Here is a 26,704-nt window from a genome sequence, read left to right as displayed (position 1 = left end):
ATTTTGGCTCAAGTGATCCTTTACTCGAGCCAAAATGGCGTCAGTTTCTACGCTCGGACGTAAACAGCTTCGGTTTCCTCCTCAGAAAGGAAGATCAAGAAGGCAACTGTGAGAATCACACAGAGGAAATGGGAACGAAGAGTCGCGGCCCTAATTGAGCCATTTTAAAACATAAATATTTCTGGTATTTACGTAACTCGGGTGAATGCTGTTGTTGTTTACATTTATTGACAGGTACGTGTTGCTTTACACTTGTCATAATAACATTAAGTGCGATTTTCCGCTGTTGGTTAGTAAACAGTAAATTGTGCCTGCAGTTATTAGCGTGCTAGCTAACATGCTAGTTGAGTCGATTAGCTGTACACAAATATAAATGAATGTGTTTACACACAATAACTGTAAATTAAACCAGTGCCGTTCACTTACACGACATTAATTAATATGCGCATACTTTTAGAGCAGTTTTATAATGTGAATTGCTGCTCGTTTTGTTAGTAACGTTAAATTAAAGCTTTCCATCGAGCTAATCTACTAGCCGCTACTGGAAATTTCGTTTTGGCTGCTTGCACGAGATTAATCTTGTTTTATCGAACTAAATCCTCTTAAAATACATTGAAGCTATTGAATCTGTCAAGTTCCTATGCGTGCTAAAATTACGTAAGTTAGCTTCAAAAATAAAATTTCTGTCATTTTTAGAAAGACGTGTTATAACTCGCTTTGGCGCATAGTGACCATTTATCTGTCGCGCGAGATAGTAGTTTAAGTGTCATTCACGCAGTGTTTTGTAATCTGCAGTGATAACGTAGGTTATTGAAAGATCCAGGCCCGGGCTTCAGTCCGCGGTCTTGAGTTGAACAGCCATCCGACATCAGAGCGAGTGAGCCGGTGTGATCAGCAGAGCTCGGCTGCACATCATGGGTGACAGCAGAGGTGAGAGTTTTGATTTTATATCCACATTTGTGAAATAAAAATTACACTTAGAGCTGTGAAGCTGCCCCTCTTCAAGTTTGTGTTTGACACTGTTTTGTGTATTACTAGAGCATGGATAAGATGTTATGGTTATCTGTAGACCTCAGTTTATCATTGTTTTATGAATGTTTCTTCATAAGTTTAAATTGCTTGGTTTCAGTATCAGTTTCTTTTTACCTAGCATGTATGTAAAATTGGTTGTTCGTTTTCTCCCTTTAAAGGGTTAGTTCTGCCAAAAATGAAAATCATGTCATTAATGACCAGTGTTGGGCAAGTTACTTTTAAAAAGTAATTAGTTACAGTTACTAGTTACTTCTTCCAAAAAGTAACTAAATTAGTTACTCAGTTACAAATTTTAAAAGTAACTAGTTACTTAAGAAAGTAACTATTGCGTTACTTTCAAGCAAAATTTAATTTTAAATGCTCAAATGTGACCCCACCTCTACCCCTCTTTAAAGGAACTTAAAATACATGTGCATGTTCAATTATTTATGATAAATCTGAATATTATAATGAAATGGACACTTAATACAATACATTATTAACAGAAACATGAAACATTGTACACACATCTAAAAAAAAATTTTGCTGTGGGACAAAGTGAGACTAGCCTCCAATCAAATGCCATGTATGTAGATATTATGTTTATATAGTGGATCAATGCAAATAACACGATAGATTTTTGGGAACTTTTGATATTTCCTTTTATTGTTTCTTTAATTTCTTGAAGGAAAAAGTATTGTATATACTTCCATTTAGAGAAGGCTACTTTTGGATTATTTGGGCTCCTTGCCATACCTGTCTCTCGTTGACTGACTGGCTTGTGTTGTTCCTTGTGTGTCCTGTCCTGTCCGACTATGCGTTATGATGGGTTGTTCGCAATTCATGAGCGTTAGTGATGATGGATCGACTCGTTCGCGAATGAGCTTTTGAGGAGTCGTTCGCGATTCGCGAATGAGCCGACTCTAAGAGCTGGCTCTTTTAGTTGAACTTCGGGAGCTGGCTCGCATATCTGAAGAGCCGACTCTATTTTTTCAAATTTAGCCTATAGAAATTAAATAATTATGTAATAAAAATTGAAATATTATAGTCAAAGTCATTTAAAGAGCCGTTTGTGAGCCAAAGAGCCGGTTCTTTTCAGTGAGCTGAGTCAAAAGAGCCGAATTCCCATCACTACTATGCGTGCTTTCGAACACCCGCCCAACTCTACCTCTGATTGGCTTACAATGAAATTTTACTCTACCTCAGCCAATCGACAGCATTTATGTGCTTGTCTCGTGCTCTGCCCACTAACCAAGGAAGAACAGTAAAAAAAAGTATTTGCCTCTCGCTCAGAGATCTAGTTGGTCTGATGAAAAAAACAAACAAACAAAAAAAACAGCTTCATCATCAGTTATAGTAACGCGCCACATTTTTTGGCAGTAACGGTAACGGCGTTATTAAGATGAGAAGAGTAATCAATTAGATTACTCGTTACTGGAAAAAGTAATGCCGTTATTAACGCCGTTATTTATAACGCCGTTATTCCCATCACTGTTAATGACTCACTCTCATGCCGTTCCAAACTTGTAAGACCTCCGTTTAATCTTCAGAACAGAGTTTAAGATATTTTAGATTTAGTCTGAGAGCTCTCAGTCCCTCCATTGAAGCTGTGTGAACGGTCTACTGTCCATGTCCAGAAAGGTAAGAAAAACATAATCAAAGTAGTGCATGTGACATCAGAGGGTCCGTTAGAATTTGTTGAAGAATCAAAAATACATTTTGGTCCAAAAAAAAAATTCAGCATTGTCTTCTCTTCCGGGTCTATTGTAAGTGTGACTGCTGTAACTGTTGACGTATGACGCTGCTGACGTGTTTTCTGGTGCGGCCAATAACAAAGATAACACGTCGTTCAAAATAAAGTCGTCATTTGGTTATTTTTGGACCAAAATGTATTTTTGATTCTTCAACAAATTCTAACTGACCCTCTGATGTCACATGGACTACTTTGATTATGTTTTTCTTACCTTTCTGGACATGGACAGTAGACCGTACATACATTTTCAATGGAGGGACTGAGAGCTCTCGGACTAAATCTAAAATATCTTAAACTGTGTTCCGAAGATGAGGTCTTACAAAAAAAAAAACCTTCTATATTCTTTTTAAATGAATGGCCTCCCTGAATGTGACTGTATAATTTTTCCTCTTTCCTAACAGATTCTCGTAGTCCAGACAGCTCATCCGTTTCCTCACCACCATCAGGTCAGCGTTCGCCCCCGTTGGCCCCTTCAGCTGCCGCCATGACTTCCCTGCCACCCATGACTTCAGCCGTGAACAGTCCCATCAGCAGCATGGGCTCACCCTTCTCCGTCATCAGTTCTTCTCTGGGTTCTCCTTGCCTTCCAGGAACTCCCTCTGTAGGCTACGGCCCCATCAGCAGCCCACAGGTGAGCATCACCATGTTAACACTTCTGACTTTCCACTGGACTCTGCATGTTTCATTTAAGGCCTGAGTTTGTGCTACAAGACAATCCGTCCAGCTCGTTTGATTTCCAGTTCTGCCTACTAATTGGAGCCTTATGAAATCCAATTATTTATTTATTTTTTTTATTTTATTGTACAAATTCCATTTTTCCCATTTACATTTTTCTGGAATATGTTTTTTTTCTAGACTGGCAAGTAAATTCTTTTTACATTTTTAATAAAATTTTATTAATGTATCAATAAGCACGTCTAATTTATTGGAATCATGAAGCTTTAAATATTTCATATCAATTTATTAAAAGTGTAACAAAAATTACATTATTACGTTAAAAATGGTTATTTCAAGTTGTACTAATATTTCACAATATTAATGTTTTTACAGTATTTATAATTAAATAAATTTGCCTTGGTGAGCATTAGAGACATCTTTCCAAAACAATTAAAATATCTTTTGAACAGTATTGTATAATGACTAGCAACATGTAATTGAACCTGAGAAATCTGAAGTTAAATCACTGTTTATTCACTGAGATCATTTGAGGTTTTCCCTCTAAAACCGTTAATGTTTAACAGACCATCTGGTATTTTGACCTTAATTTCCAAAGTCTCTCGGGTAGGTTTCTGTCGATCTAAGCCTGATTTTATGTAATTTTTTCCATAGTCTAAATTTGAGTTTAGCCAAAACAAAAGAGCATGGTCGATTTAGTAATTATTTAGTAGCACCTCCCTCACGCCACAAGCTTTTTTTTTTTTTTTGCGCTCCACCTCATCACTGCATTTCTGCTTCACAGATGAACATGTTTGCCAGAAACACAGAGGTGAGACCTTGTACCCTCTCTCACTTTCTGACTCCCTCCTCATTGTCTAGTAGCTTCTCTCATGGATATGTCTTCTCTTTACTGTTGCTCTTAGCTTTTGAAATCTAGTTCTGTTTGGATGATTAAATGCCATGTGTTGAGGGGTTGTGTTCATTAGAATGCAACCAAAATAAGATTATTAATGATTGATCATCTTCCAGCTGTGGACAAAGGATTGGATTTGGGATGAAACGGTGTTTGAATGATTTGGGGTGATTTATGATCACTTGTTGTGATCAGTTAAGGGTTGAGAGCTAACCAGGCATGTGATATTGATCATAAGAAATTAACATGTATTTTTCCATTATCTTGTGATTTGATTTTTGTGCATCTCTAACAAAAATGAGGAAGTGTTCATTTTATTCAGCTTTTTTCTATCACTTCTATCTCTTTCTCTATCTCTCACCTCATCGCCCGTCTCAGATCAACTCCACCGTGTCCATGTCGGGACTGCACGCCGTCAGCAGCTCTGATGATGTCAAACCGCCCTACGGATTGAAGCCGATGTCCGCCCACAGCCCAGGGCCCATGGTCTCTCAGAAACGCTTGTGTGCCATCTGTGGAGATCGCTCCTCTGGTACATCACTGATAAACACTAACCCTAACCCGTTTCAAGGAAACACTGAAACTATATATATAAAAAAATATTTAAATGTTATAATACACTGTTGTTCGAAAGTCTGGGATCGGTAAGATATATATTTTTATGTTTTATAGTCCCCTGTGCTCCCTAAGGCAGAATTTATTTAATCAAAAATACACTTAAACTGTAATATAATTGTATTCTTTTTATTTTTATGAATTTTTAAATTGAATTTATTCCTGTGATGGCAAAGCTGAGTTTTTTTTCTCCAGTTTTCAGTGTTAAATGATCCTTCAGAAATCATATGCTGCATACATTTGTTTTTGGAAAACAGTCCATTTTCTTAGGATTCCCTTGTTAAATAGAAAGTATTTATGTGAAACTTGAAAATTTTCTTGATAAATAAACAAAAACAGCTTTTCATTTTGTGACACTTATGTAACAACAACATTATGAGATAACGTTATGAAACCTTCAAATTTAGGATCACTTGTTTATTTACACAAATCTTTCACCTCCATGAATTCACCTCGTGTCTCTTTTCTCCAGGAAAGCACTACGGCGTGTACAGCTGCGAGGGCTGCAAGGGCTTTTTCAAGCGCACTGTGAGGAAAGACTTGAGCTACACATGCAGAGACAATAAGGACTGTCTGGTGGACAAACGCCAGAGGAACCGCTGCCAGTACTGCCGCTACCAGAAGTGCCTGGCCATGGGGATGAAGAGAGAGGGTAAGACCTACCTAGCACAAACACATACCACAAACCCAAGATGAGATCCTCTTTACACTAGAAGTGAGGAGTAGTGGTTCACTGATATGGGTTATTCAGAGTTACCTCACCTTGTAAATAGTGGTCGACCGATAATGTTTTTTGACAGCCGATGTTGATGGCGATATGTTGGAAAGCAGGGGGGCTGATATATTTTTTGGTAAGAAAATAAAAAATTATATTTAAGAAATTTTAAATCATTTGACAAAAGATAAAAAATTTGTAAAATAAACCTACTTATGCTTTAGATGACAAAGTATTTTTCACAAATAAATATATCAAATAAAGCCAGGGTAACACTCATTTTACATACAGCGAGCACACAGAGAACATGACATGAATATGACTGTGGGCAAATGCATAAAGCACAGCATAATTTAAAATCACAAGTTTAAAGCATTCAATTCACACGGACTGATCATTACGCAGAGAACACGTGATCATGCTGGATAAAAATGCACACTTCACAAGATCTCACAGCTGGATTCAAATAAGTTTGCAAGATGAAATGTTCATTAGTCATTCGAAGATTTGTTTAAATGATATAAATGCGTATTTGCTTAATGCTGACTGCAAACGAGAAATGATTATAATGTTTGCCAATTACTAATTCTATAAAAGCAAACGTTATAATGTATACATTAATTCCTTTAACCGTTCTCTCTGATTATTAGACTGACTTTTATCTGTATTAGACAGAACTGTTAACGACGACGACAAACAAGATGAAGATGAAGAGTGTGAGCACTGTCAGAATAAAAGTCCTGTCTCGAACACATCGGCCAAGCAGAAAAACTTATCGGCCGATATTTGAGAAACAAAATCTCGGCCTTGTCGATATATCGGTTGACCACTACTCATAAATGCAACTATGTTTAATACTCACTTGTTTTTAAATCTGACTACATTGGTCACAGTGTGTATTTTTATGTATTTAAAGCTAATGCAATAGAAAGACTGATCTACATCTTGAAATGTTCAGTGCTGTGGTGCTATTCATTTAGTGGTGCAAGAAATACAAACTGAAGCTAGTGTCTAGAGAGCAGAGTGGGTTATAGACAATTAAGCATTTAAAGGAATATTTCACCCAAAAATGAAAATGACTGATTATTTACTCACCCCACAGGCCACCTGAGATGCATATGACTGACTGACTTCAGCTGAAGAAAAATGAAGGTAATGGAGGAAAACATTCCAGGATCTAATGCAAGTGAACTGGGCTCACCAAAGCAGCCAAAATCCATATTTAAGCAGCTTTAAAGAAATCCACACGACCCCAGCTGACAAATAAGGGTCTTCTCTTCCGAACCCATCAGTCAGAAAAAAATACTTTACTTTTTAACGACATATGCTCACCTTGGTCCATCTTTGCGATGCACGATCACGAGACTGTTTAGTTAATGACCTCTTGCGTGACACATGCATGTTGGGAAAGTCATGTGTGACGTAGGAGACAAAAAACAGCCTTATTATATACACGTTCACTTGCATTAGATGGAGAAAAATCCTGAAATGTTTCCCTTCAAAACCTTAATTTCTCTTCAGCTGGAAAAAGAAAAAAAATCATCTACATTTTGGATAAGCTAGTGTTGAATTTTGGGTGAAGTAATCCTTTAAATAATATGTGCAGTTTAATGGCATTTAAGAAATGTAATAAATAATTGCAGAAATGTATTTTTTATATTTTGTATTTAATTTACTTAATGATGGATTTGCTTGGCCAACTGAGGAGAGAGCAAGTGTTTTCTAGAATCAAGCCAGACAGAAAGATGGCAGTGACAGGAGTAGGTGTAGCAGATACATGTAGATTTCATAAGATTGTTGACACTGAATGTAAAGAAGATATTGTGGCTAAGTCATAGTCATCACAGCACAGACCAGAGAGGAGAGCAGAAGGGGAGGGAGGGCTGTTGTCACCACTAACACCTGTCCCCCTCTCTCCCTCTTTTGTTTCCTCTCGTTCTCTCTCTTCCTCCCTCTCCTTCTGTAGTGGTCCAAGATGAACGACAACGATGTAAGGAGAAAACAGGGAGGGAGGGAGGGAGTGGTGGTTGTGTGTGAGTGAGTGAATGTGGGAATGGTGAAAGAATTGCTCTGTAGGATATTAGTCACCGCTATTAAAGGGGTCATTTCCTTGAGGTCTACTTAATGGAACTATTTTGCATTTTATTTTATAAGATCATTTATTCACCATGGTTCTTTGAAAATATATTCTTAAAGTGATATGTTATTTAGAAAAAAAAAATATTAATGTTGGGCTGCAACTAACAATTATTTTGATAATCGATTAGTTGGCCGATAATTATTTTTGGGATTAATCTGATTAAACCCCTATTTTCTTTATTTGAATTTTACTGACAAAAGCACACTATTCCACATTCTGCCCAATGTCCTTAAAACAAATGTGTCAACTGAATGCTTTGAAAACATACAGCGCTTAATTTATTAGACCACCTGTCATAAGAGAAAACACAAATATTTTAGGAATCTGTCAAAAAAAAAAAAAAATCTAAAAATGTTATTGTAACTAAAAAGTGTTTATTCACATTATAACAAACAATGCATCCTTTTTTCCCTTTGATAACATTTGACATAATTGCTGTTATTATGTACTTTTTGGGTATCTGTATATAAAAACACTAAAGCACTTTTTTCACAGAAAACAGCAATAATTATATTACAGCATTAAAAATAGCTGACTTCTGTTACTAAAAGGCTTACGTATGTTGGCGGTCTAACCAATACAGAAAACTAAAACAATATTTTGGTAATTACCAATAGTGTTAGTTAAGAGCAGCAGTGGCACAAACCTTACAAAATTGGTTAAAAACCTTTCATAAATTTGTTTTAATAAATTTGATGTAGGCTATATAGTGAATATTATTTAAATATCTAGATTAAAAATTAAAGATGAATAAAATCACAGTAATGCTCTGCAGGAACACGTTCAACAATCTCACTATATTATTATTATTAAAATTAATGGCAAAATGAATGTTTGGAAATGTAAACTGATATTTCCTACTGACATACTAAAGCAAAAGATAACCCTTTTTTGGGGTGAAAATACTACTGTGCCTAAGACTGTACTTTACAAAGACAATGTTGCTACTTTATTAAGAATGAGCATACAGGAACACACAGAACTGATTAAAGACAGTGACAGACAGCACTCATCTTAACTAAATATTTTAGAGTGATTGACAGAGATACAGTAGAAACATGATGTGTGGTTTTCTATGAAACAATGACCCAGATCATGAAATACATTTATTAGTCTTAGAGTAAAGGAAGCTTGGGAAATGAAAGCATCCAATGAGCGTGTGAATGCTATGGATTTATTGTAAACATTTGTTTTGTTCTGTAATGTTATCCTTTTTAGGCTTTATTTTTATTTGATTTTTTATAGAAGTATCGGTTCAAGCACCGTTTAGGCACCGATACCATTTTAAAAGTATCGTAATGGCACCGGTATCGTATAAAACTCAATCGATACCCAACCCTACTCCAATTTTTTATAGATGCATTTTGTCAATAGAAATGCGTTATTCAGTTCTGTAACTTGATGCATCAGGCTGCAGTTGCAGGATTTCCCCGTTTACACCACCAGAAACAGCACCAAAATTTGCTCTTATTATTAGTTTTTCTGGTGTTTCAAAGTAAAAGTAAATGGTGTCGTCCCACTTTCTCTGTATTTCTTTACCAAGACTGGACGTCCCAAGTTTCTGTTAACTATTAGTCATTGTATAAATGTGGACAATCATGTGTCTGGTGTGACATGAAGAAGTTTTTTTGAACTGGGAACTGAAAGTTTTCAAAGTGCATCAAACTGTTGTCAAAGGTCAAGGAAAATATTTTTCCTCATGATATGACCCCTTTAAATAACATGATGCTGCAAAAATATATTAGTCATGTGAGAATGTTGTTTTGGATATGTGCAATAAGGGTCACTGAAGAAGCAATGTTGCTGGGAGACTTCAGTGTGTGAATGAATGTTGAAAACTAACCAGGAACTACATGTATCTGTATATCTCTGTGTCTCTCTACTCCTGTTTACATCTTTACCGCTTTCCCTATTCACTACCCTTCTGTCTGTTCATTTTCCTTTTCCCATCCTGTTGATCTGTCCTCTGCCCTATCCTTCATCTCTATTTCCCCATCTGGTCCCTCTTCCTCACTTCCCTGTGTGGGATGCAGCCGTTCAAGAGGAGCGTCAGAGGAACAAGGAGCGAGAGGGAGAGGTGGAGTCCACCAGCGCAGCGAATGAAGAGATGCCCGTGGAGAAGATTCTGGAAGCAGAGATGGCCGTGGAGCAGAAGACTGAGCTGCATGCGGATGGCAGCTCAGGGGGAAGCTCTGTAAGTTACAGATAAGCATGTTAAAGAGGATTTATGATCTTTAGTGTCAGGATTATTTGTTACGTGATCCAGAACTTCAAGGTAATTGGGCTCTAACTTTAGCTTGTGGGCTGATTAAAAGCAGGAAGTTGCGTATTATGGCACTTTTGCATTGCGTGGTACGACTCGGCTCGCTTTACTTTGGCTCAGTTTGCTGTTCCACTGCAGTTTAGTAACGCTTCAAAGTGAGTGGGATTATAGACTGATAGTTGTAGTTGCTCTGCCACCTCATCCACTGACCATGATACAGCCATTTCTTTCTTTTTATCAAGTTGCAAGTGATGGTTGCTAAACTCAAACAAAATTTGAGAACCAATGATACTGCAGTGGCTGTTGCTGACTGTTTAAATCTAGTGGGTTTGGTGTTTCATGTCACAAATCATATGTTTCCATATGTTTGTTAGACCTTGAGATTGAAGTTAAAAAAGACTTCTTGTTTCAATCAAACTCCAAAGAATAGCTACTTTTACACAAATGTATTATCAAAAATGGTGTCTAATGAAATTATTAAAACATTAACACCTTAATAAATCCTTGTAATCAAATGAAAACTGATAATTTTTTTATTGTCAAATAAATATCTCTAACAACAGAACTGTGTAAATTAAAACAAGGATGAAAATATTTCTTGGAAAATGTAATACTGTCCTGTCATTATTACTTCAAGCTAAACCAAACTTTTTTTTTTTTCAAATGAAATGGTGAGATTAAGTTTGTGTGTCCTCATATATTGAGATATCGGATGCTGAAAACAGGGAGCGTCACATGTGTTTGACTTTAGCCCCTTTCACACTGCCATTCCGGCAAATACAGGGGTAAAGTGTTCCTGCAATTGTTCCCTGGTCGCTAGATTTTGCACTTTCACACTGCCAGTGATGACCCCGGTATATGTGCGTGCTTTCACACACGACCCTTGAAGATCCCGTAACGACACGTGACATCAGGGCGTGACATGTAATGTACGAGTCGACAATGCTAGGCACGTTATACTTTCACTGAAGCAAGCAAACGATCTCGGCGTCAGCGCTGAAAGTGAGGAACTAACTGATCTCTGCTTCATTACAGTTTGCGCATATGTATCTTCCTTCAAAACAGCCGGTAAAAGAGTCATCGCGCATCATCACTTCAACACGGAATTAGATCTGGCTTTTGTTCACACAGCGCTCCCGGGTCGAACCCCGCAATGATACTAGGTCCCCGACCCAGGTTCAATTCAGTAATCAATTCCGGGACGTGGTTGCTTTCACACAGAAGGCGACCCGGCAATGTTCCGGAAATATTGCGGGTCTGACGTGCAGTGTGAAAGGGGCTATAGTGTAATAGACAAAACCATGCCATTCATTCATACAGAGACACACACTGACTGGCTGTTCGATTAATGAGTACAGATGTGCAGAGCTTATCGTTATCAACATAAATTGAATTGCAATCTTAATATGATATCATTGAAATGCAAATTCCTACTGCTAAATTACAAAAAGCCTTCCATGATGTTATTTTCAAGATTTTGCATTACCTCTCCTTACGAATTACCCACAATACTTTTGTTTCCTCTCCTCAGCCGAACGACCCAGTCACAAATATCTGCCAGGCGGCTGATAAGCAGCTGTTCACTTTGGTGGAGTGGGCAAAACGGATCCCTCACTTCAGTGAGCTGTCTCTGGATGACCAGGTCATCCTGCTGCGAGCTGGTAAACCTGTTCACCTTTGTCTTTCTGACTCTGAACGTGAACTGGAAACTGCAAACAGTATTTTTTGATGCTTCCCTTAGCAAAACCTTAATAAAGCGCTTTTCTCAGTAATGATCCCCTCTCATCTTTTGCTGCTTTCATCTGTCCATCAGGCTGGAATGAGCTACTGATCGCGTCATTCTCCCATCGCTCCATCACGGTGAAGGATGGCATTCTGCTGGCCACCGGCCTCCACGTGCACAGGAACAGTGCTCACAGCGCAGGGGTGGGAGCCATCTTTGACAGGTAATAGTCATGTCACATGACTCCAGATGGGATAGCCTTGTATTGATCTTCGTCAGGTCTTGGCTTTATTAGTTTTACTCGCTATAGGTTTCGAATCGATATGCATGTGACCTGCTGTGCTTATGTGTGGAAAGGATTAGGCAAGAAATATCATATCATGATTTGTGCTCATGAACCTTACTTAACAGCTTTGCTTCTCGACACATATAAGGCTGCAAAGGTGGTTGGATCTTCCTGTGTCATGACAAAGAAAAATACCTCCTGACAGCCTGCTGCCTTGACGCTGCTGTGTATATATAGTGTGCTTTTATAGACTGACACTGCACGAACACACAGGACACACACACACATGCAGACACCTATATGTGCACCAGTGCTCTCCTCTGCTTCTAGTCTCCACACACTCCCATTTACATGATCAATACATGTATGAAGCGTACTCTGGTATTCACTCTCGATCTGCTGGTAATTACAGCGATTTTTTACAAACTTATTACGTTTCTCTCCATAAATTCTCAAGACTCCATATTTGATCTTTGTCTTCTGCAAATCCGGGAATAATGAGCTACAGGCTGTTGTTTTAAAAGAGCTCATTCTAGATGTTCTGTGCTACAGTTTGTTGTGATGTTCATATGAAATTGTCTTTTGTTGCCATTCATCATAATGTCTCTGCTTCAGAAATGAGCCTCCATGTCCTTGTGCTTCACTGTCCAACTCACCTGAATTTTCAGTGCTTCATTGTTCTCCTGTCTGTGCCGTGTGATGTGTGCACTTGCTTCCCGCTTTGCTTTATTGGCTTTAAATGCTATTTAACCCTCTGAGCAAAATCTGCTGCATGGTCAGAGTCATTTTATGCATTTTGAGCAATTTAGGACATTCAGATGTTAACGTACATAATTGTACATTAAGTCACTGAGCAGTTATATTCTACAACAACAAAAATAATAATAACATCTTCAGGACTCAACAATATAATGCAAAAATTAATATAATGCATTGGAAAAGTAGTTTAAATGCATTAATTATGCCTTGTAATGCACCTTATGCATTGTATGCCCTCATGCCATAGTTAAAGGGGGGGTGAAATGTTTGTTTTCACTCAATATCATGTTAATCTTGAGTACCTATAGAGTAGTACTGCATCCTTCATAACTCCAAAAAGTCTTTAGTTTTATTATATTCATAAGAGAAAGATAGTCTGTACAGATTTTTCCCTGAAAAACACGACCGACTGGAGGCGTGCCGTGTGGGCGGAGCTAAAGAATCACGAGCGCGAGTAGGCTTTTGCGTTGAGAGCGTTTGGAAGCTGTGACATTACCTTGAGGAAAAAACCATCATCCAAAACAAACCATGGCTAACAGTCAGATTCAGCCATTTATTTATGATCCAGAATCAGATCCCGAGGCTGAAACTGAACGAGAGCAGCAGCAGCAAGGACTCGCTCCGAGCGGGGCTCGAACCCGGGTCTCTGGCATGGGAGGGGACGCACTAACAAGGAGGCAGAGATATTTGAAGCAGTTTTACTCACCGCCTGTGGTTCCAACACACGATTGTGACCCTTTTTCGTTGGGACTGCATCATCCTTAAGAAATAAACGATACGCAAATCCGTCGTCAAACTGGGCCTGGTTTGTAAAACAAGCATCTTTGAAATGCAGGGAACAAACACTTGCACAACTCTGTTGATGCTCTGTAAAAATAAACTCCATCCACTGGTCCTTTAATGCTGTTTTTTCTTTGGTAATCTGTGCAGGGTTGTCTTGCCCTGGCAACCAAAAACACACTCCTTTTGTGACATTTCGCGACGCTCTCGCTCTGATCAGTGAAGTCTGTTGTGCTCTCAGTGCTCTGCTATACAGGAGCGCGCGCTCTTCCGGGAGAAGTGCCTCAGGACCCATATAAGGAAATTCCGCTCCATCTAACGTCACACAGACCCATACTCGAAAAAAACTTTCCGAAACTTGTGACAAACCGGAAGGAGTTTTTTTGGAACAGAAATACTCCTTCAAACGTACAACTTAATTTTTGAAACTTTGTCGATGTTTAGCATGGGAATCCAACTCTTTAACAGTGTAAAAAACTCAGTATGCATGAAATAGCATTTCACCCCCCCCCCCCCCTTTAAAATAGATTATTAAACGTATCTATTCATAGTTACACTTTTAGAAAGTGTGATGCTTTAAATCACTTGACAAGCAAACCTTCAAATATTATAATGCATTTTAAATTAGGCTACAATTTATAATTTAAAGATATGAGTATGATTTCATTACAAGGCAATTTATGAATACATTTATTATGCATTGTACATAAATGCATTTTTCATATAAAATTAGCTAGAAATGAAGTTAAACTAACATTTAATTACATTTAATTTTCAGTTTTAACTGATGCTCAACAGATTTCCAAAACAGTGTGCATGGTTCGAATTTACATCAATTAATTAAAGCATCCATTCTTATTGTTGAGCCCTGGTCTTATCTGTTAAAGATTTCTTTCTTCATGTTATATTGTATTTGTTTTGTGCTGGGAATTGTAATTTCAAGCTTTGCTGCTGCCAACCCATGATTGTCTGCCTTCCTTTCAACAAGAGCCTGTAGCTTGTTACTCTTTGAACTTGGCCTACCGCCATCATACGTGGAGTCTTAACGTCTCTGCCTGGGCCTTTCTGGAGCGGGGAGACATTATATAACATTGAAATGTGAAATGACATTTTAATAACACATTGTGATTGAACACACAGGGAGAGTGCGCACAATGCAGAGGTTGGGGCCATATTCGACAGGTAATGACACTCCGCCACACGCCATAAACAAACAGCAGCAGTCAGGGAAGCCTGTAGCTTGAGACAGTTTATTTTGGATTAAATTATGTCTGGGGCTGTTTGGGGCAGGTAAAGACCAAACTGAATTTGTGTACGAATGTCTGTGTGATTGAATGTGTTGCCTGGACTCACAATAGCTGTGTTTCCATTGTCGGGCCAGTGCTCTCTTCTCTCTCTCACTGTACTGTTATCCTTTCATCCGGAGCAACAGAGGGCGCTCACAAACAGCCAATCAGAGTTACACAGAGTATATGAAATTTATGTGTATCAACAAAGAGACGGAACAAATATGATCCCAAAAATCCCTGGGTATTGGCCCTGAGGAAGCCCAGATGATGCAGAGATCAAGCCCCAGAAGTGACAATGGAAACGCACCTGGCACGCACTAGCACGCTAGCTTTTGGCCCGACAGTGACTAATGTTAACACGAGTGACTGATATCTTATGTGGCATGCTCTGTTTCTAAAACATTCATTTCTGATTGTTCTGATTGTTTGTCTGAATATGAAGGCTGTTATATATTACAGGTGATTTATGATTGTGTTTTGAATATATTTTGAAGCTATTTTTGTAGTGTGTAAATGCGAATTGTTGTACTTCGGATTTTAACCCGAGACTTCTCTTTTTCCCACCATTGCTGTCCTGCTTTTCATCCCTTGCTCCTTCCTACCATGATTTTAATGGTGTCAGGGTTCTGACGGAGCTGGTGAGCAAGATGAGGGACATGCAGATGGATAAAACCGAGTTGGGCTGCCTGAGAGCCATCATCCTCTTCAACCCAGGTCAGACACCTTCGATTCACATTCATTTATGCTAGGGATGTTCCGATACCACTTTTTCCCAGAAGAAAACACAATACACATACTTACATTTTTTGTTCTTGCTGCATTTTTAGTGCATAAAATGTGGGTTGTATTTTTTTTGTATGAACTCACGAACTTCAAAATAGAAAAAAATGGCAACAATAAAGACAACTAGCTAGGTGAGGTGAGAATGAGACGACAATAAATGAAAGATGTTAACGCTGTGCCGCTCGTGTCCATTAGACAGGGTGTCTTTAACTTTCTTATTTAGGCTACTTTCTTGTTTAACTGTATTTCTTACAGATATATGTTTTAGTGTTTTTCAAGCTCTGTATTCACTGACGGAAGTGCTAAAATAAACACGAGCCGACGAGTTAAATCGGGTGTGTGAGATGAGAGAGTGCTGGGCTGATTTCAGAGACGTGTTTATAAATATACATGTTATATTAATATCTAAAATATATTACACGCATGCAGTTTTAAAGGGTACATAACATACACAGTTTCACCTAATCTCATGTTAATCTTGAGTACCTAAAGAGTAGTACTGCATCCTTCATAACTCCAAAAAGTCTTTAGTTTTATCATAATTCTTAAAAGAAAAATACAGCTTTCCAATTCTCTCCGGAAAAAGCCAAGCTCCTGGAGGCGTTCCATGAGCTGAGCTATAATACTAATGTTTTGTGTTGTTTTCATTAACATATTCTTATGTGCTGATTTCCAAATAAAGACAGAAATCTGATGCAGTTGTACTTGCATGAATGGGGTTTTCTATCACTGGGAGTGGAACCACTCCATGTTTTAATAGCAAACGATGTGCAAATCCAGCGTCGACCTGGGCCTTCTTTATAAAACATTTGTCACTGAAATGACCAGAACACACAATAGCACTTGCTACACTCCGTTGCTACCCCGGAAAAACAAACTGCATCCACTGTTCGTGTAACGCTGGGTTCATGGGGAAACTGAACACGGTAAACTTTCCCTCACATCCAAAAACAGACTTATTTGGAGACATTCTCGAACAAATCCAATGCAGAGCTTCTGACGATTTCCTGATGAAGTGCGTTGATGCACACGGTCTCGCTCTCTTCTGGTCAACGTGTGCACGGAGCGCTTTTCTGAGAGAAATGCTCATATAAGGAGTTCCACCATCGTCTATGTCATTAAATACGCAATCAAATAAGTTATTTCTTTGTTCTTTGTTTTATCTCAAGTGCATATGAATATATGTATGTGTATGTGAATAAAACAACTACTTCTTCAATCACAAAAAAAAACAGCCGAAACTTGTACCAACCCGGAAGTAAGATTTTTGGCACAAAAATTCTCTCATTCTTCCTAATTATTTTTTACAACTTCGGCCATGTTTAACATGAGAATCTCTTTGACACTGTGAACAACTCTGAATACATGAAACACCAATGTACCCCCACTTTAAGGCAGCTTTAATAATAATTGTGGTTTGATATAAAATGATACACACACATGCAGCGTGCACCGGTGCCTTTGAGCATGGAACTGAAGAGCACGCACTGCGAGCACAGTACCATATCCACGGCAGGCACCAAAGTGAAGTGGAGCATGTGTCTGAAATGTCTTCCATTCTCAGTCGTTCTGCGACTGAATAAATTCACTTCTTGTCAAGAGAAAAAGTGACAGAACAGCAGTCGTGAGTGAGTGAACGTAAATTGCGTTAAATATGTTACCGCGCTCATTTTGATACCACAGATATATTTTTTTACTACATTTTATATGAATAATAAATACATTTTATATATATAAAATAATTATTTGATAATTTTATTTCCCATTCCTCACCTTCGATTAATATTAGAAAGTATGTTAATCTTTTAACATTCATTGGCATTAAAATATCTGAATTAACAATTTAACTACAAACTATATAGAGGTGTTTGTGTGATGGGACTGATACTGTTGCATTTTCTGCTCATTCATAGTTTTTACACTGCGTTTCTATTCAACCACAGTCTAAACTCAGATTTAGCTAAGAATATAATGGTGCAAAGCGCCAAAAGAGACATGCAACAAAAATATTGCAATATCTCACAATATTAAACAGCTACACATCCAGAGACCAATATATTGTTACACTGAAAGTCCCTGCTGACTTCCACCTCTGCTGTTCTGTCATAAAGGCAGCTTTACATTTTATTTGTTGTTTTATGTGCAGATGCAAAGGGATTGTCAAGCCCGAGTGAAGTGGAGTTACTGAGAGAGAAGGTCTATGCATCGCTGGAGGCTTATTGTAAACAGAGATATCCTGACCAGCAGGGCAGGTAGAGTACATGTGTTTGTTTTCTCTCTTCTGTCACTCAATTGATTGCAACAGTGTGGTTATTGAAGTAAAAATCCCATCTAGAATTTCCATAGAGGGAAGAAAGATATGCCAATTGGGTTACAGTTCATTGTAGTTTCTCTTCATCTCACTTGGCTTTCAGGTTTGCCAAGCTCCTCCTCCGACTGCCAGCGCTGCGCTCTATTGGCCTAAAGTGCCTGGAGCACCTGTTCTTCTTCAAGCTGATTGGAGACACCCCTATCGACACCTTCTTAATGGAAATGCTTGAAGCTCCACATCAGCTGACCTAACCTGGACCAGCCTCCGATCCAGTTCAGTCCGGTTTGCACCAGGGTATCGCACCCACCCTGGACTCTGGGTCTTTGCGGTCTCACTTCACATTAATACCTTCCCCCAACAATTCTCTCCTAAATATTCTTCATGCCGCACCTTCAAACCAGTACAGCCCAGAGAAAAAGACTCTAAGCTGTCTGAAAAAAAAAAAAGTACACTTGTTTTCCATGTAATGTTTTACACAGTCTGAGCTGTCCAGAGAGATTCCCTGGGTGTTCTAAATCAAGAGCATTGGTTTAAAGACTTTGGCTTCCAGTTTTAGAACTCTCATATTGATTCTAGAGATCTGTGTATCGTTTTGGTTTGTATGTTACTCTGAATGCACGAACTGTACTTTTTTCTCATTTGTCACTGCAGTTAGACAGCCCGTCGGCTGAATTTACAGTGCATGTGTGACCGGGGTGAGAATCTGCCGAGCCCTTTGGCTGGTACGAATCAAGTGACGGCAGACCAGCCGGTTCGTTTCTGACTGTGGAATACTGCTAACGTGCTATCTTTGGGATTTTTACCTTGAAATCCTACTTTGTACTGTACTCATGAAATGAGTCTGACTTATAAACGGCATTGGAAATTCTCTGCCTGCTGCATCTGGCCCTATTAAAAATGCAGGCTAGAGTTTAACGTTTGTGAATAAATGTATGCATGGACATGAGTTTTTGATCATGTTCCAAGGAGAGCCTAAAGGCACAGATTAAATCTCGCAGGAGAATCCTGCTTTTTTTGGTGGCAATAGGATGGTTGACCTTGTTTTTCTTGATTTGTGTTGTTTTTAAATGAACAAATAGATTGGTTTTGGTACCTTCTAGAGGACCTTGTACCTTTACCATTTCATAATTCCCCCAAGTTTTGATTTATTTCGTCACCAATTCCATAAATGGGAACCAAATCCACACCATGCCCCCCAAAAGACAAATATTTATAAAGTGTGTATGTGTGCTGTGAAGTATGTTCAACCACTCTTGTCCTTTCCACATGATCAGTGTAGCAGGCCTTTTTCTTTTGTGTTGATGAAATCAGCTTGTCATTAGGCTTGTTTGGATTTAACTGGTACTAACTTTGGCGTATTGAAAAACAAAGGTGGTTGTGGTCTGTGTAAAGGCTGGAATACACTACACAATTTATATACCAGTCTTGTTCCCAAAAGTTGGAGCCAGTCAGCAGTTTTTGGACACTTAGGCACGACTGATATCATAGTGTTTGAAGGTCCTGGACTCGAGTTGTTTTGAGCTCCAGACTATGATTCCATCCAGTCAGAGAATATCAAATGTTTGATATTTTAAGCCGATTTTTAGAACACATCTCGTCACAGTAGAATCCTCTTCTACATTCCATCTGCACAGGTTGCTTCCCTTCATAGTGACTCACTAAATCTGGCAAGAATGTATTCTCGAACACATCCGTCTTATTCAACAGAGACTAGGGTCATGTAAGAATTGTGCGTTCAATCTGAAAGGTCGACGTGTCAAAACCAGCATCCATCACAATCTCTATGCATTTATGTGGGAGTGGTATAGTATAGTCTTTGAGAAAGACTGAATATGCCATCAGGGAAGAATTCAGGCCATTAAACAGTCCAGCAAATGCACCAGTATTAATGGTGGGTACCATTTTCTGTACTTTTGTTGCTTCAACCAAGGAATTTTAGGCAGGGACTTGAGATCAAATACTGAAAGTATTTGATGTTTTTATAAAGAAGTATAGCTAGAGATCGCAAGAGGTCCCACCTGTTTTGGTGCTAACGGTTAGACATAAATGTTGATACCAAAACAGAGAGAACAGATGCACAGCAGTGGTCAAAATATGCAATTTCTCCAATAAGCTTGAATTTGATATGCCAACTTCTGCATAGCAGTTTCAATTATAGTATCAAACTTAATGCAGATTATTAGTATCTGAACTGTATCTGTACAAGTGTTTTACACATTCACGAGGTGCTTAATTTCCCAGTTTTCAGAGTATAATCATGTCAGAAAGACAGATTGAGCATCAGATGAGATGGTTCTCTAGGATTGATGGATTTACTGTAATGCAGAATACATTAGCCATTGACATGTGACTGAATCCAGAGCTCTGGTTGTCCTAGCTTAACTTCCCCGTGTGTTTTTGTTAAGGCTAGTGGTTGGAAGAAGCCTGTTTTTAAGTCTTTTTAATGTGATCAACATCTGACCTCTGGTCCTTAAATTTGGCTTCCAAGCAGTTTCGAGTTTTCTGTATTTTCTTGCATGTTTTGTCTACCAGTTTCCATTTATCCAGGTATTGAAGCTAATGGGGTTGGGGTTGATGGTCTGCTCTATATCTGAACGGTGGGTGGGAAGGCTTATTTGATGGTGTACTGTAAGTTTGTGTTTCCCGTGGGCGACTCGAGTCTTGTCAGAGTTGTCATTCAGCCTATGGGGGTGTGTGTGTGTGTGTGTGTGTGTGTGTGTGTGCAGCAATACATAGGAAGTCCTGTGTGAAAGATACATACAAGAGTGCAATGGCCCCGTCTCCTTTTACTTGATTGCAGTTTGCCATAATTGCTTGAATGCATGTTAATCCAGACATACGCTGTGAGCTTGTGTGTTCGTGTGGCCGACCCTCCCTGTCTTTTGGGGTCCACTTTTCTTTTCTTTTTTTCTCTCTCTCTTTCTTCCCCATAATTGTTACTTTTTCATAAGCTCTCTAAGGTTGCAAAGCGTTTATAAAAATGAATAATATAAGGCTTGCACAGGTTTTGTACCATTTTCAGTCTCATAACGATGAACTGTAACCTCTGAATTACCCATGATGCACCTGAACTGATTCAGCACTGCCAAACAGGTGTGAGGGGAGTGTGTTCCTGACTAACCAGTAGTGGTGGACTGTGTACTGTGATGTTCACTAAAGAGAGCCCTTATTGCAACTATTAATAGAGAGCGGAGTCGGGGATCCAGAGGGTTCTGTTAGTGCTTTTTTCTAAGGCCTTGTTGCTGCAATTTTGGTCACGCGTGGGAAAGCCCTCCTGTATGTGTATCTGAAGCCGAGCGGCGCTCTGAAATATGCACAGTGCAAACTTGAATTAATCTCTGCCTGAGAACGAAGTGGTTATGCACGCTACAATCTGAGAGCGGATTCACTTTTATCTGCGTTTGTGCTTTATTGTTGAATGTTTGCTTCTGTAAAGAGAGAAATATGCATAAGATATGAGTGAGTGAAGTCATTTGAGAAGGTGAAGTGGGTTCATACCTGTGAATCACAAAAAAAACTGTGTTTGCGTCATACATCACCACAAAATCGAAAGAAGGAAATTTATAATTAAATAAATTTTTAGGACCTTTTTAATGCACATTTTCATTTTTCATCAGTGTATCACAAGCAAGCGATATGTCATTTAAATTGTACACTTTTTTTCTGCTTTTTTAAATCCAAATCACTGAACTGCAGTAATGAAAATCATTATTTAGAATAATTGGAATGATGCATTTTTAATAGAATTTATTTTATTTTTCCATAATGATTTTGAGGTGTAATGTTTTTTGTGCGATTCACTTCATTCAGGATCCTGTTGAATGGATGTAAAGCTGAAGGAGGGCTATATGATGATGATTTTAATATTTGTGAGTGTGTGTGGGCCGGTGAAAACGGTGATTGTTTAATGGGAGGCTTTAAGAGATTACGGACTTGATATGAAAGAGCTTTCTTATTTTTCTCCAAACAAAAGGAAAAAAAAACTATTCTCACAATGTTTTCTGACTGGTCTTTTCTTATGCTTTACATCTTTGTGTATCCTGACGTATTAGTGCAAAACTGTCATGTTATTTGGGGGGGTTTTTTTCCCCACACACCCTTCTCTCTTCATTTTTCTTGTCTAGTTTTAATTTGTCTCCAGCAGTTGTGGAAATGATCAAGTGTGGAGAAAGGAAAATGTCTTTCTTTTTGCTTTCTTGTCATTAATTCAGAATCTGTTTTTGTTGGATGTATCATGTGTAAGTAAAGGTTTTAATACAGCACAGGTGTGTGAACTTTTTATCTTCTCCTCACAAGCTATATAGTTTGTGTATGATTGTTTATGATTAGTTACAACATCTAAAGTATACAATATTTAATATTAAAAAAAAATCTTACAAAATAACTTAATAGGCATGTGAATTACTTAAATCATTTTTATATTAGTATTTAGATATTAGTTTTTGTTAATATTTTTAATTATACTTTTTTTCTGCTTTCATGTTAATTTTACAGTTTTAATATTTTTTTGTAGTTTGTTTTAAATATCTAGCTTTTGTTTTTTAATTTCAATTTAGTTTGAGTTATTGGTAACACTTTAAAATAAGGTTCCATTTATTAATGTATTAACTAACATGAACAATGAACAACACATTTATTACAGTATTTATTCAATTGTTGTTCATGTTTATAAAAAGTCAAAATATTGTTAGTTCATGTTAATTCACAGTGCATTAACTGTTAACAAGCACAACTTTTGATTTTATTAATGCATTAGTAAATGTTAAAATTAACTTTACGATTATTAAATGCTGTAGAAGTTTATGCAATTAAGTAATGAACCTTAATGTAAAGTGTTACAGAGTTATTGTAGTACGTACTTTAAATGGAAATGAGAATTGTTGCCTTTTTTTCTTTTCTTTTTTCAGTTAACATTTATTAATTAACATTTTTTATGGTTTTAGTTCAGAATCAGAATGAGCTTTATTGGCAGGTATGTTTACACATACGAGGAATTTGTTTTCGTGATAGAAGCTCCGCAGTGCAACAGAATGACAGTGACAGAACAAAAAACACTTTAAAAATTCTTTTTTTAAAAGAATTTAAAAAAATTAAATACAAATAAGTAGGTAAGGAATTACATATACAAATTGACAATTGTATGGCAGGAATATTACAAAAAGTAGTTATGTATGTACAGGTATATTATGTGCAAAATTTAAGTGTATGCTAAGTATATGTGTTTAGTTAACTAAAATAACCTTGGCTCCAATTCTGAGTCACTCCCTATATTTATTCTATTGTTTTTTTTAATTTGCTCCTTCCCTAAAAGCAGCTGTTGATTGTGAGGTGGTCCTGGGGTCCCTCGGGTGAGTAGGTGAGTTGGTCCTCTCTTCAGTCCAGCAGGACCCCCGGGCCCCGAGCCGCTGCTGGCGCTGCAGTGTCGCGCTGCGGCCTCTAGAGGGAGCCTCACTGCAACGTCACTCCTGGAACGAACCAATGGTATTCTGCCTCGACTGTAACTCCTCCTCCACTTTAACTGTAACTCCACTCCCTTTTCTAAATTCAAAGCCAGCGCATGCAGGAAAAAAAGCAGAATCTATATATAAGAAATTGTATTACCAATGTTCAGATTCAGATGTTTATTGCATGCCTTTGACGTGAAAATGCATCTATTAAGACAGACAAATAGGCCTAGTAGGTGCCTCAACCTGTCTTACTGTCCGTTTATCTTAATAACTCCCCACTGATGTGTCTGAATAAAACGTAGTATCTGTATTACAAGACTGAAAGATGTTTAATATTCGATCTGATGCTGCGCGTGAGATGCGCCTGCAGTTCCTCTATCCGCCGTCAGGTGGCGCACTTACAATGACTCCCCTGTACTGGAAAGGTGAGGGCAGTATATTTGCGCAGTAGAATTTCTGCCAAATCCTAGTGCTTGACCATTTTTGAGTTTTGTTTGCAACAGCAGCTATTTATGTCACATTTTTATAACTAGATTAAGGCACGGGATGATTTATTTACTCTATCTTTAATCCAGTCATTTGATTGAAACGATGGTTTATTGCTGAGAATGACGAGGTGATGTGGTGACATTACCTGTTCGGCAAAAAGAGAACTTTTTTTGTTATTGCTGTTTTAATAAATCCACAGTAAATTGTGACCGTGCAGCGAAGTGCACAAAATTATCTGCTGGTTATATGGCACAGTAGTTTAGCTAATGAGCATTTGGTAAATATGAGAGCTGCAGAGATGAGGGTTTTTGAGAATGATCAGGATCAACCATAAGAGGTTTGCAAATTAGCACTTTGTTTTATGAGTTTAAACGGCAACATGAGGCAAGTCAATTCTTCAGAGACAGACATCAGTGTATTGGACACAAATTTAAGTACAATCCAAAACCAGGACATTTATGTTCATCTCCACCTCCTTCATCCTTTAAACGAATTATTTTTCTTGAATAGTGATTAATTAAATTTGACTGTGTATCTGCTACGATAACAAAGGTCCTCATGAGCATGTTTGTTTGTGTGTAGTATTTTGTTTATATTTTTCTCATTCAAATCTGTGCAGAATAATGAACTTTTTATAGTTGTTGACATTTGTAATGGTTTTGTTTCTGGTTTGGATTGTGTTGCAGTGAGGAATGCATATTTACTGTTGACTAAATTATAGAAAAATTGCAGTCTGGAGACAACTGTGTGGCAGAGCGGATGTCCAAAGGCTTCTGTTCTCTTAAAAACATACTTCTACTTATAGGTCATTGTTTTCTGAAATGTAATGTTTTCTCTTCATCTTGTGTGAGCACACTGGAGAGCGAAAGTTAGTTAGTTTTTTTTATTATTTATTTATTTTTTTTTTTAATAAATAATGGTTAGAGGGTTGGACTCCCAATCGAAGGGTTGTGAGTTCTAGTCTCGGGCCGGACGGAATTGTGGGTGGGGGGAGTGCATGAACAGCTCTCTCTCCACCTTCAATACCACGACTTAGGTGCCCTTGAGCAAGACATCGAACCCCCAACTGCTCCCCGGGCGCTGCAGCATAAATGGCTGCCCACTGCTCCGGGTGTGTGCTCACAGTGTGTGTGTGTGTGTGTGTGTTCACTGCTCTGTGTGTGTGCATTTCGGATGGGTTAAATGCAGAGCACAAATTCTGAGTATGGGTCACCATACTTGGCTGAATGTCACTTCACAATGTGCTTATTGATGCAAAATATAGAACTTGCCAACTCATTTATTTTGCAATTAAAATATATTGTAAATAATGAATTTAGTTTTGCTTCCTGCTATTACAATTTGATCAAACAGAACAGTTTAAATTTAAATCAGAGAGGATCAGAAAGATAGCAGAAGGAAAGAGATGAGTTTGTTTATTCATGAAGTCACCAAATGCGGTTGTAAGCTGTTAAAATGAAATATTTGAGTCCATTCATAACAAACCATGTCTGATTTGGTTTGTTCAGTATAGACCTATATATTGTCTCACTCACTCTTCTTGTCTTTCTCTACCTCTCCATCTGTTCTTCTCTCTTCACTCCCATCAGGCTTGTACTGTACCTGTGAGGCAGGAAGGGTGTCTCTCCCTTCCTGCCTCACAAAAGACCCCTCTGTTCTCTGAGCTTTACCCCCCTCTTCCTCAACACTCAAGTGGTACATTCCCTCTCCTCCTCGTCTTGCCCTGCAGTGCGTGTCTCATTATGAGGGTCTTCTCCTCACCTTTAGCTGTAGTCCGGCTACAAAGCTGCATTATTACGGTAGTGTGTGGATGGCCTGTGCCTCAAGCTGATGTGTTAGATCAGGCTCGACAAACAGACCTGTTGTGTCACACGTGCTGCAGAGACGTTTGTCTTCTTCAGCTCTGCAGATACAGAAATACTAAGAATGTTTCATCATTGTGCTTGACTGGAGCATGCAGCTCTAGGTTGATCCTGGAGGGTTTTCCTGCAATTAGTGTTCTGGAAATTGCATGTTTTTTTGTTAAACTTTCTGCTAAATGACATGTAAGCTCTGTTCAAACTCCTGTCATCTGTCTTGCTGTCTACTACCTAAATCAGCAGCTAAAAAAACCCACAACAAACTCCTTGTGTGTTACCTGGCAGATAAAGCTGATTCTGATTCTGAGCTACCTTCAAAGGTGGCGTCCCAACCGCAATAAAACCCCATAAGCAGACCCACGTGGATCTGAACCCACAGACACTCTACTGATTTCTGCTGCATCAGAAAACTAATCATTCACAAGGGTCCTAAATGAACAAAACATCAAGATATTTTAACTTTAAAACGAGAACGTAATCCATAATCACATTTCCTCCAGTGAAAAAAGTCCATGATCTGATGTCCTCTCACATCAAAATCTACCAACATATTTATTTAGAACGGTTTTGGCTTGTAAACGTTGCTTGATCTGTGCAGATTTCTCTCCTGACAAAGATGAATTGACTTATTCACTAAAGCAATTTTACGGTTAGAGGACTTGTATTTTAGCCAGAAGTAACCGTTTAAAGTTAAAAACACCTTAATGATGGATTTGTTTCTTACAAACATGCAGCTTTTAACTTCACAAGTTTGGATTACTTGTGTTTTTAATCAGCTGTTTAGACTCTCATTCTGACGGCACCCATTCACTGTGATGCAATGCTACATTTCTCCAAATCTGTTCCCGTGAAGAAACAAACTCATCTGAGGGTGAGTACATTTTCAGAAAATTTTCATTTTTGAGTGAACT

The 26,704-nt window shown here is 38.2% G+C and overlaps 1 protein-coding gene across 8 annotated transcripts; it reads left to right on the top strand.

Moving 5' to 3' along the window:
- The first annotated feature begins 27 nt into the window (after positions 1–27).
- rxrba (retinoid x receptor, beta a) lies at positions 28–22,260 on the top strand. Of its 8 annotated transcripts, XM_052533870.1 has the most exons (14): positions 70–234; positions 796–930; positions 3,166–3,395; positions 4,224–4,250; positions 4,713–4,866; positions 5,422–5,601; positions 7,631–7,654; positions 9,838–9,998; positions 11,599–11,728; positions 11,881–12,013; positions 14,756–14,797; positions 15,527–15,618; positions 17,834–17,939; positions 18,102–22,260. In XM_052533870.1, the coding sequence occupies exons 2-14, from the start codon at positions 915–917 to the stop codon at positions 18,247–18,249; spliced, it is 1,443 nt and encodes a 480-aa protein (XP_052389830.1). In that variant the 5' UTR covers positions 70–234; positions 796–914; the 3' UTR covers positions 18,250–22,260. The 8 variants fall into 8 exon arrangements, with proteins under 8 accessions (XP_052389832.1, XP_052389833.1, XP_052389830.1 ...); XM_052533872.1 differs by lacking the exon at positions 4,224–4,250 and having other exon boundaries at positions 28–234; XM_052533873.1 differs by lacking the exon at positions 14,756–14,797 and having other exon boundaries at positions 55–234.
- Positions 22,261–26,704: the final 4,444 nt, after the last annotated feature.

The sequence above is a fragment of the Carassius gibelio genome, chromosome A19 (assembly GCF_023724105.1).
Source record: "Carassius gibelio isolate Cgi1373 ecotype wild population from Czech Republic chromosome A19, carGib1.2-hapl.c, whole genome shotgun sequence".
Classification (NCBI taxonomy): domain Eukaryota; kingdom Metazoa; phylum Chordata; class Actinopteri; order Cypriniformes; family Cyprinidae; genus Carassius; species Carassius gibelio.
This window is presented reverse-complemented; position numbering and strand designations above follow the sequence as displayed.

Coding starts and splice junctions, on each gene's coding strand:
- rxrba (XM_052533870.1), top strand. Junction 4,251..4,712: donor TGTTTGCCAGAAACACAGAG/GTGAGACCTTGT, acceptor CGCCCGTCTCAG/ATCAACTCCACCGTGTCCAT. Junction 9,999..11,598: donor GCAGCTCAGGGGGAAGCTCT/GTAAGTTACAGA, acceptor TCCTCTCCTCAG/CCGAACGACCCAGTCACAAA.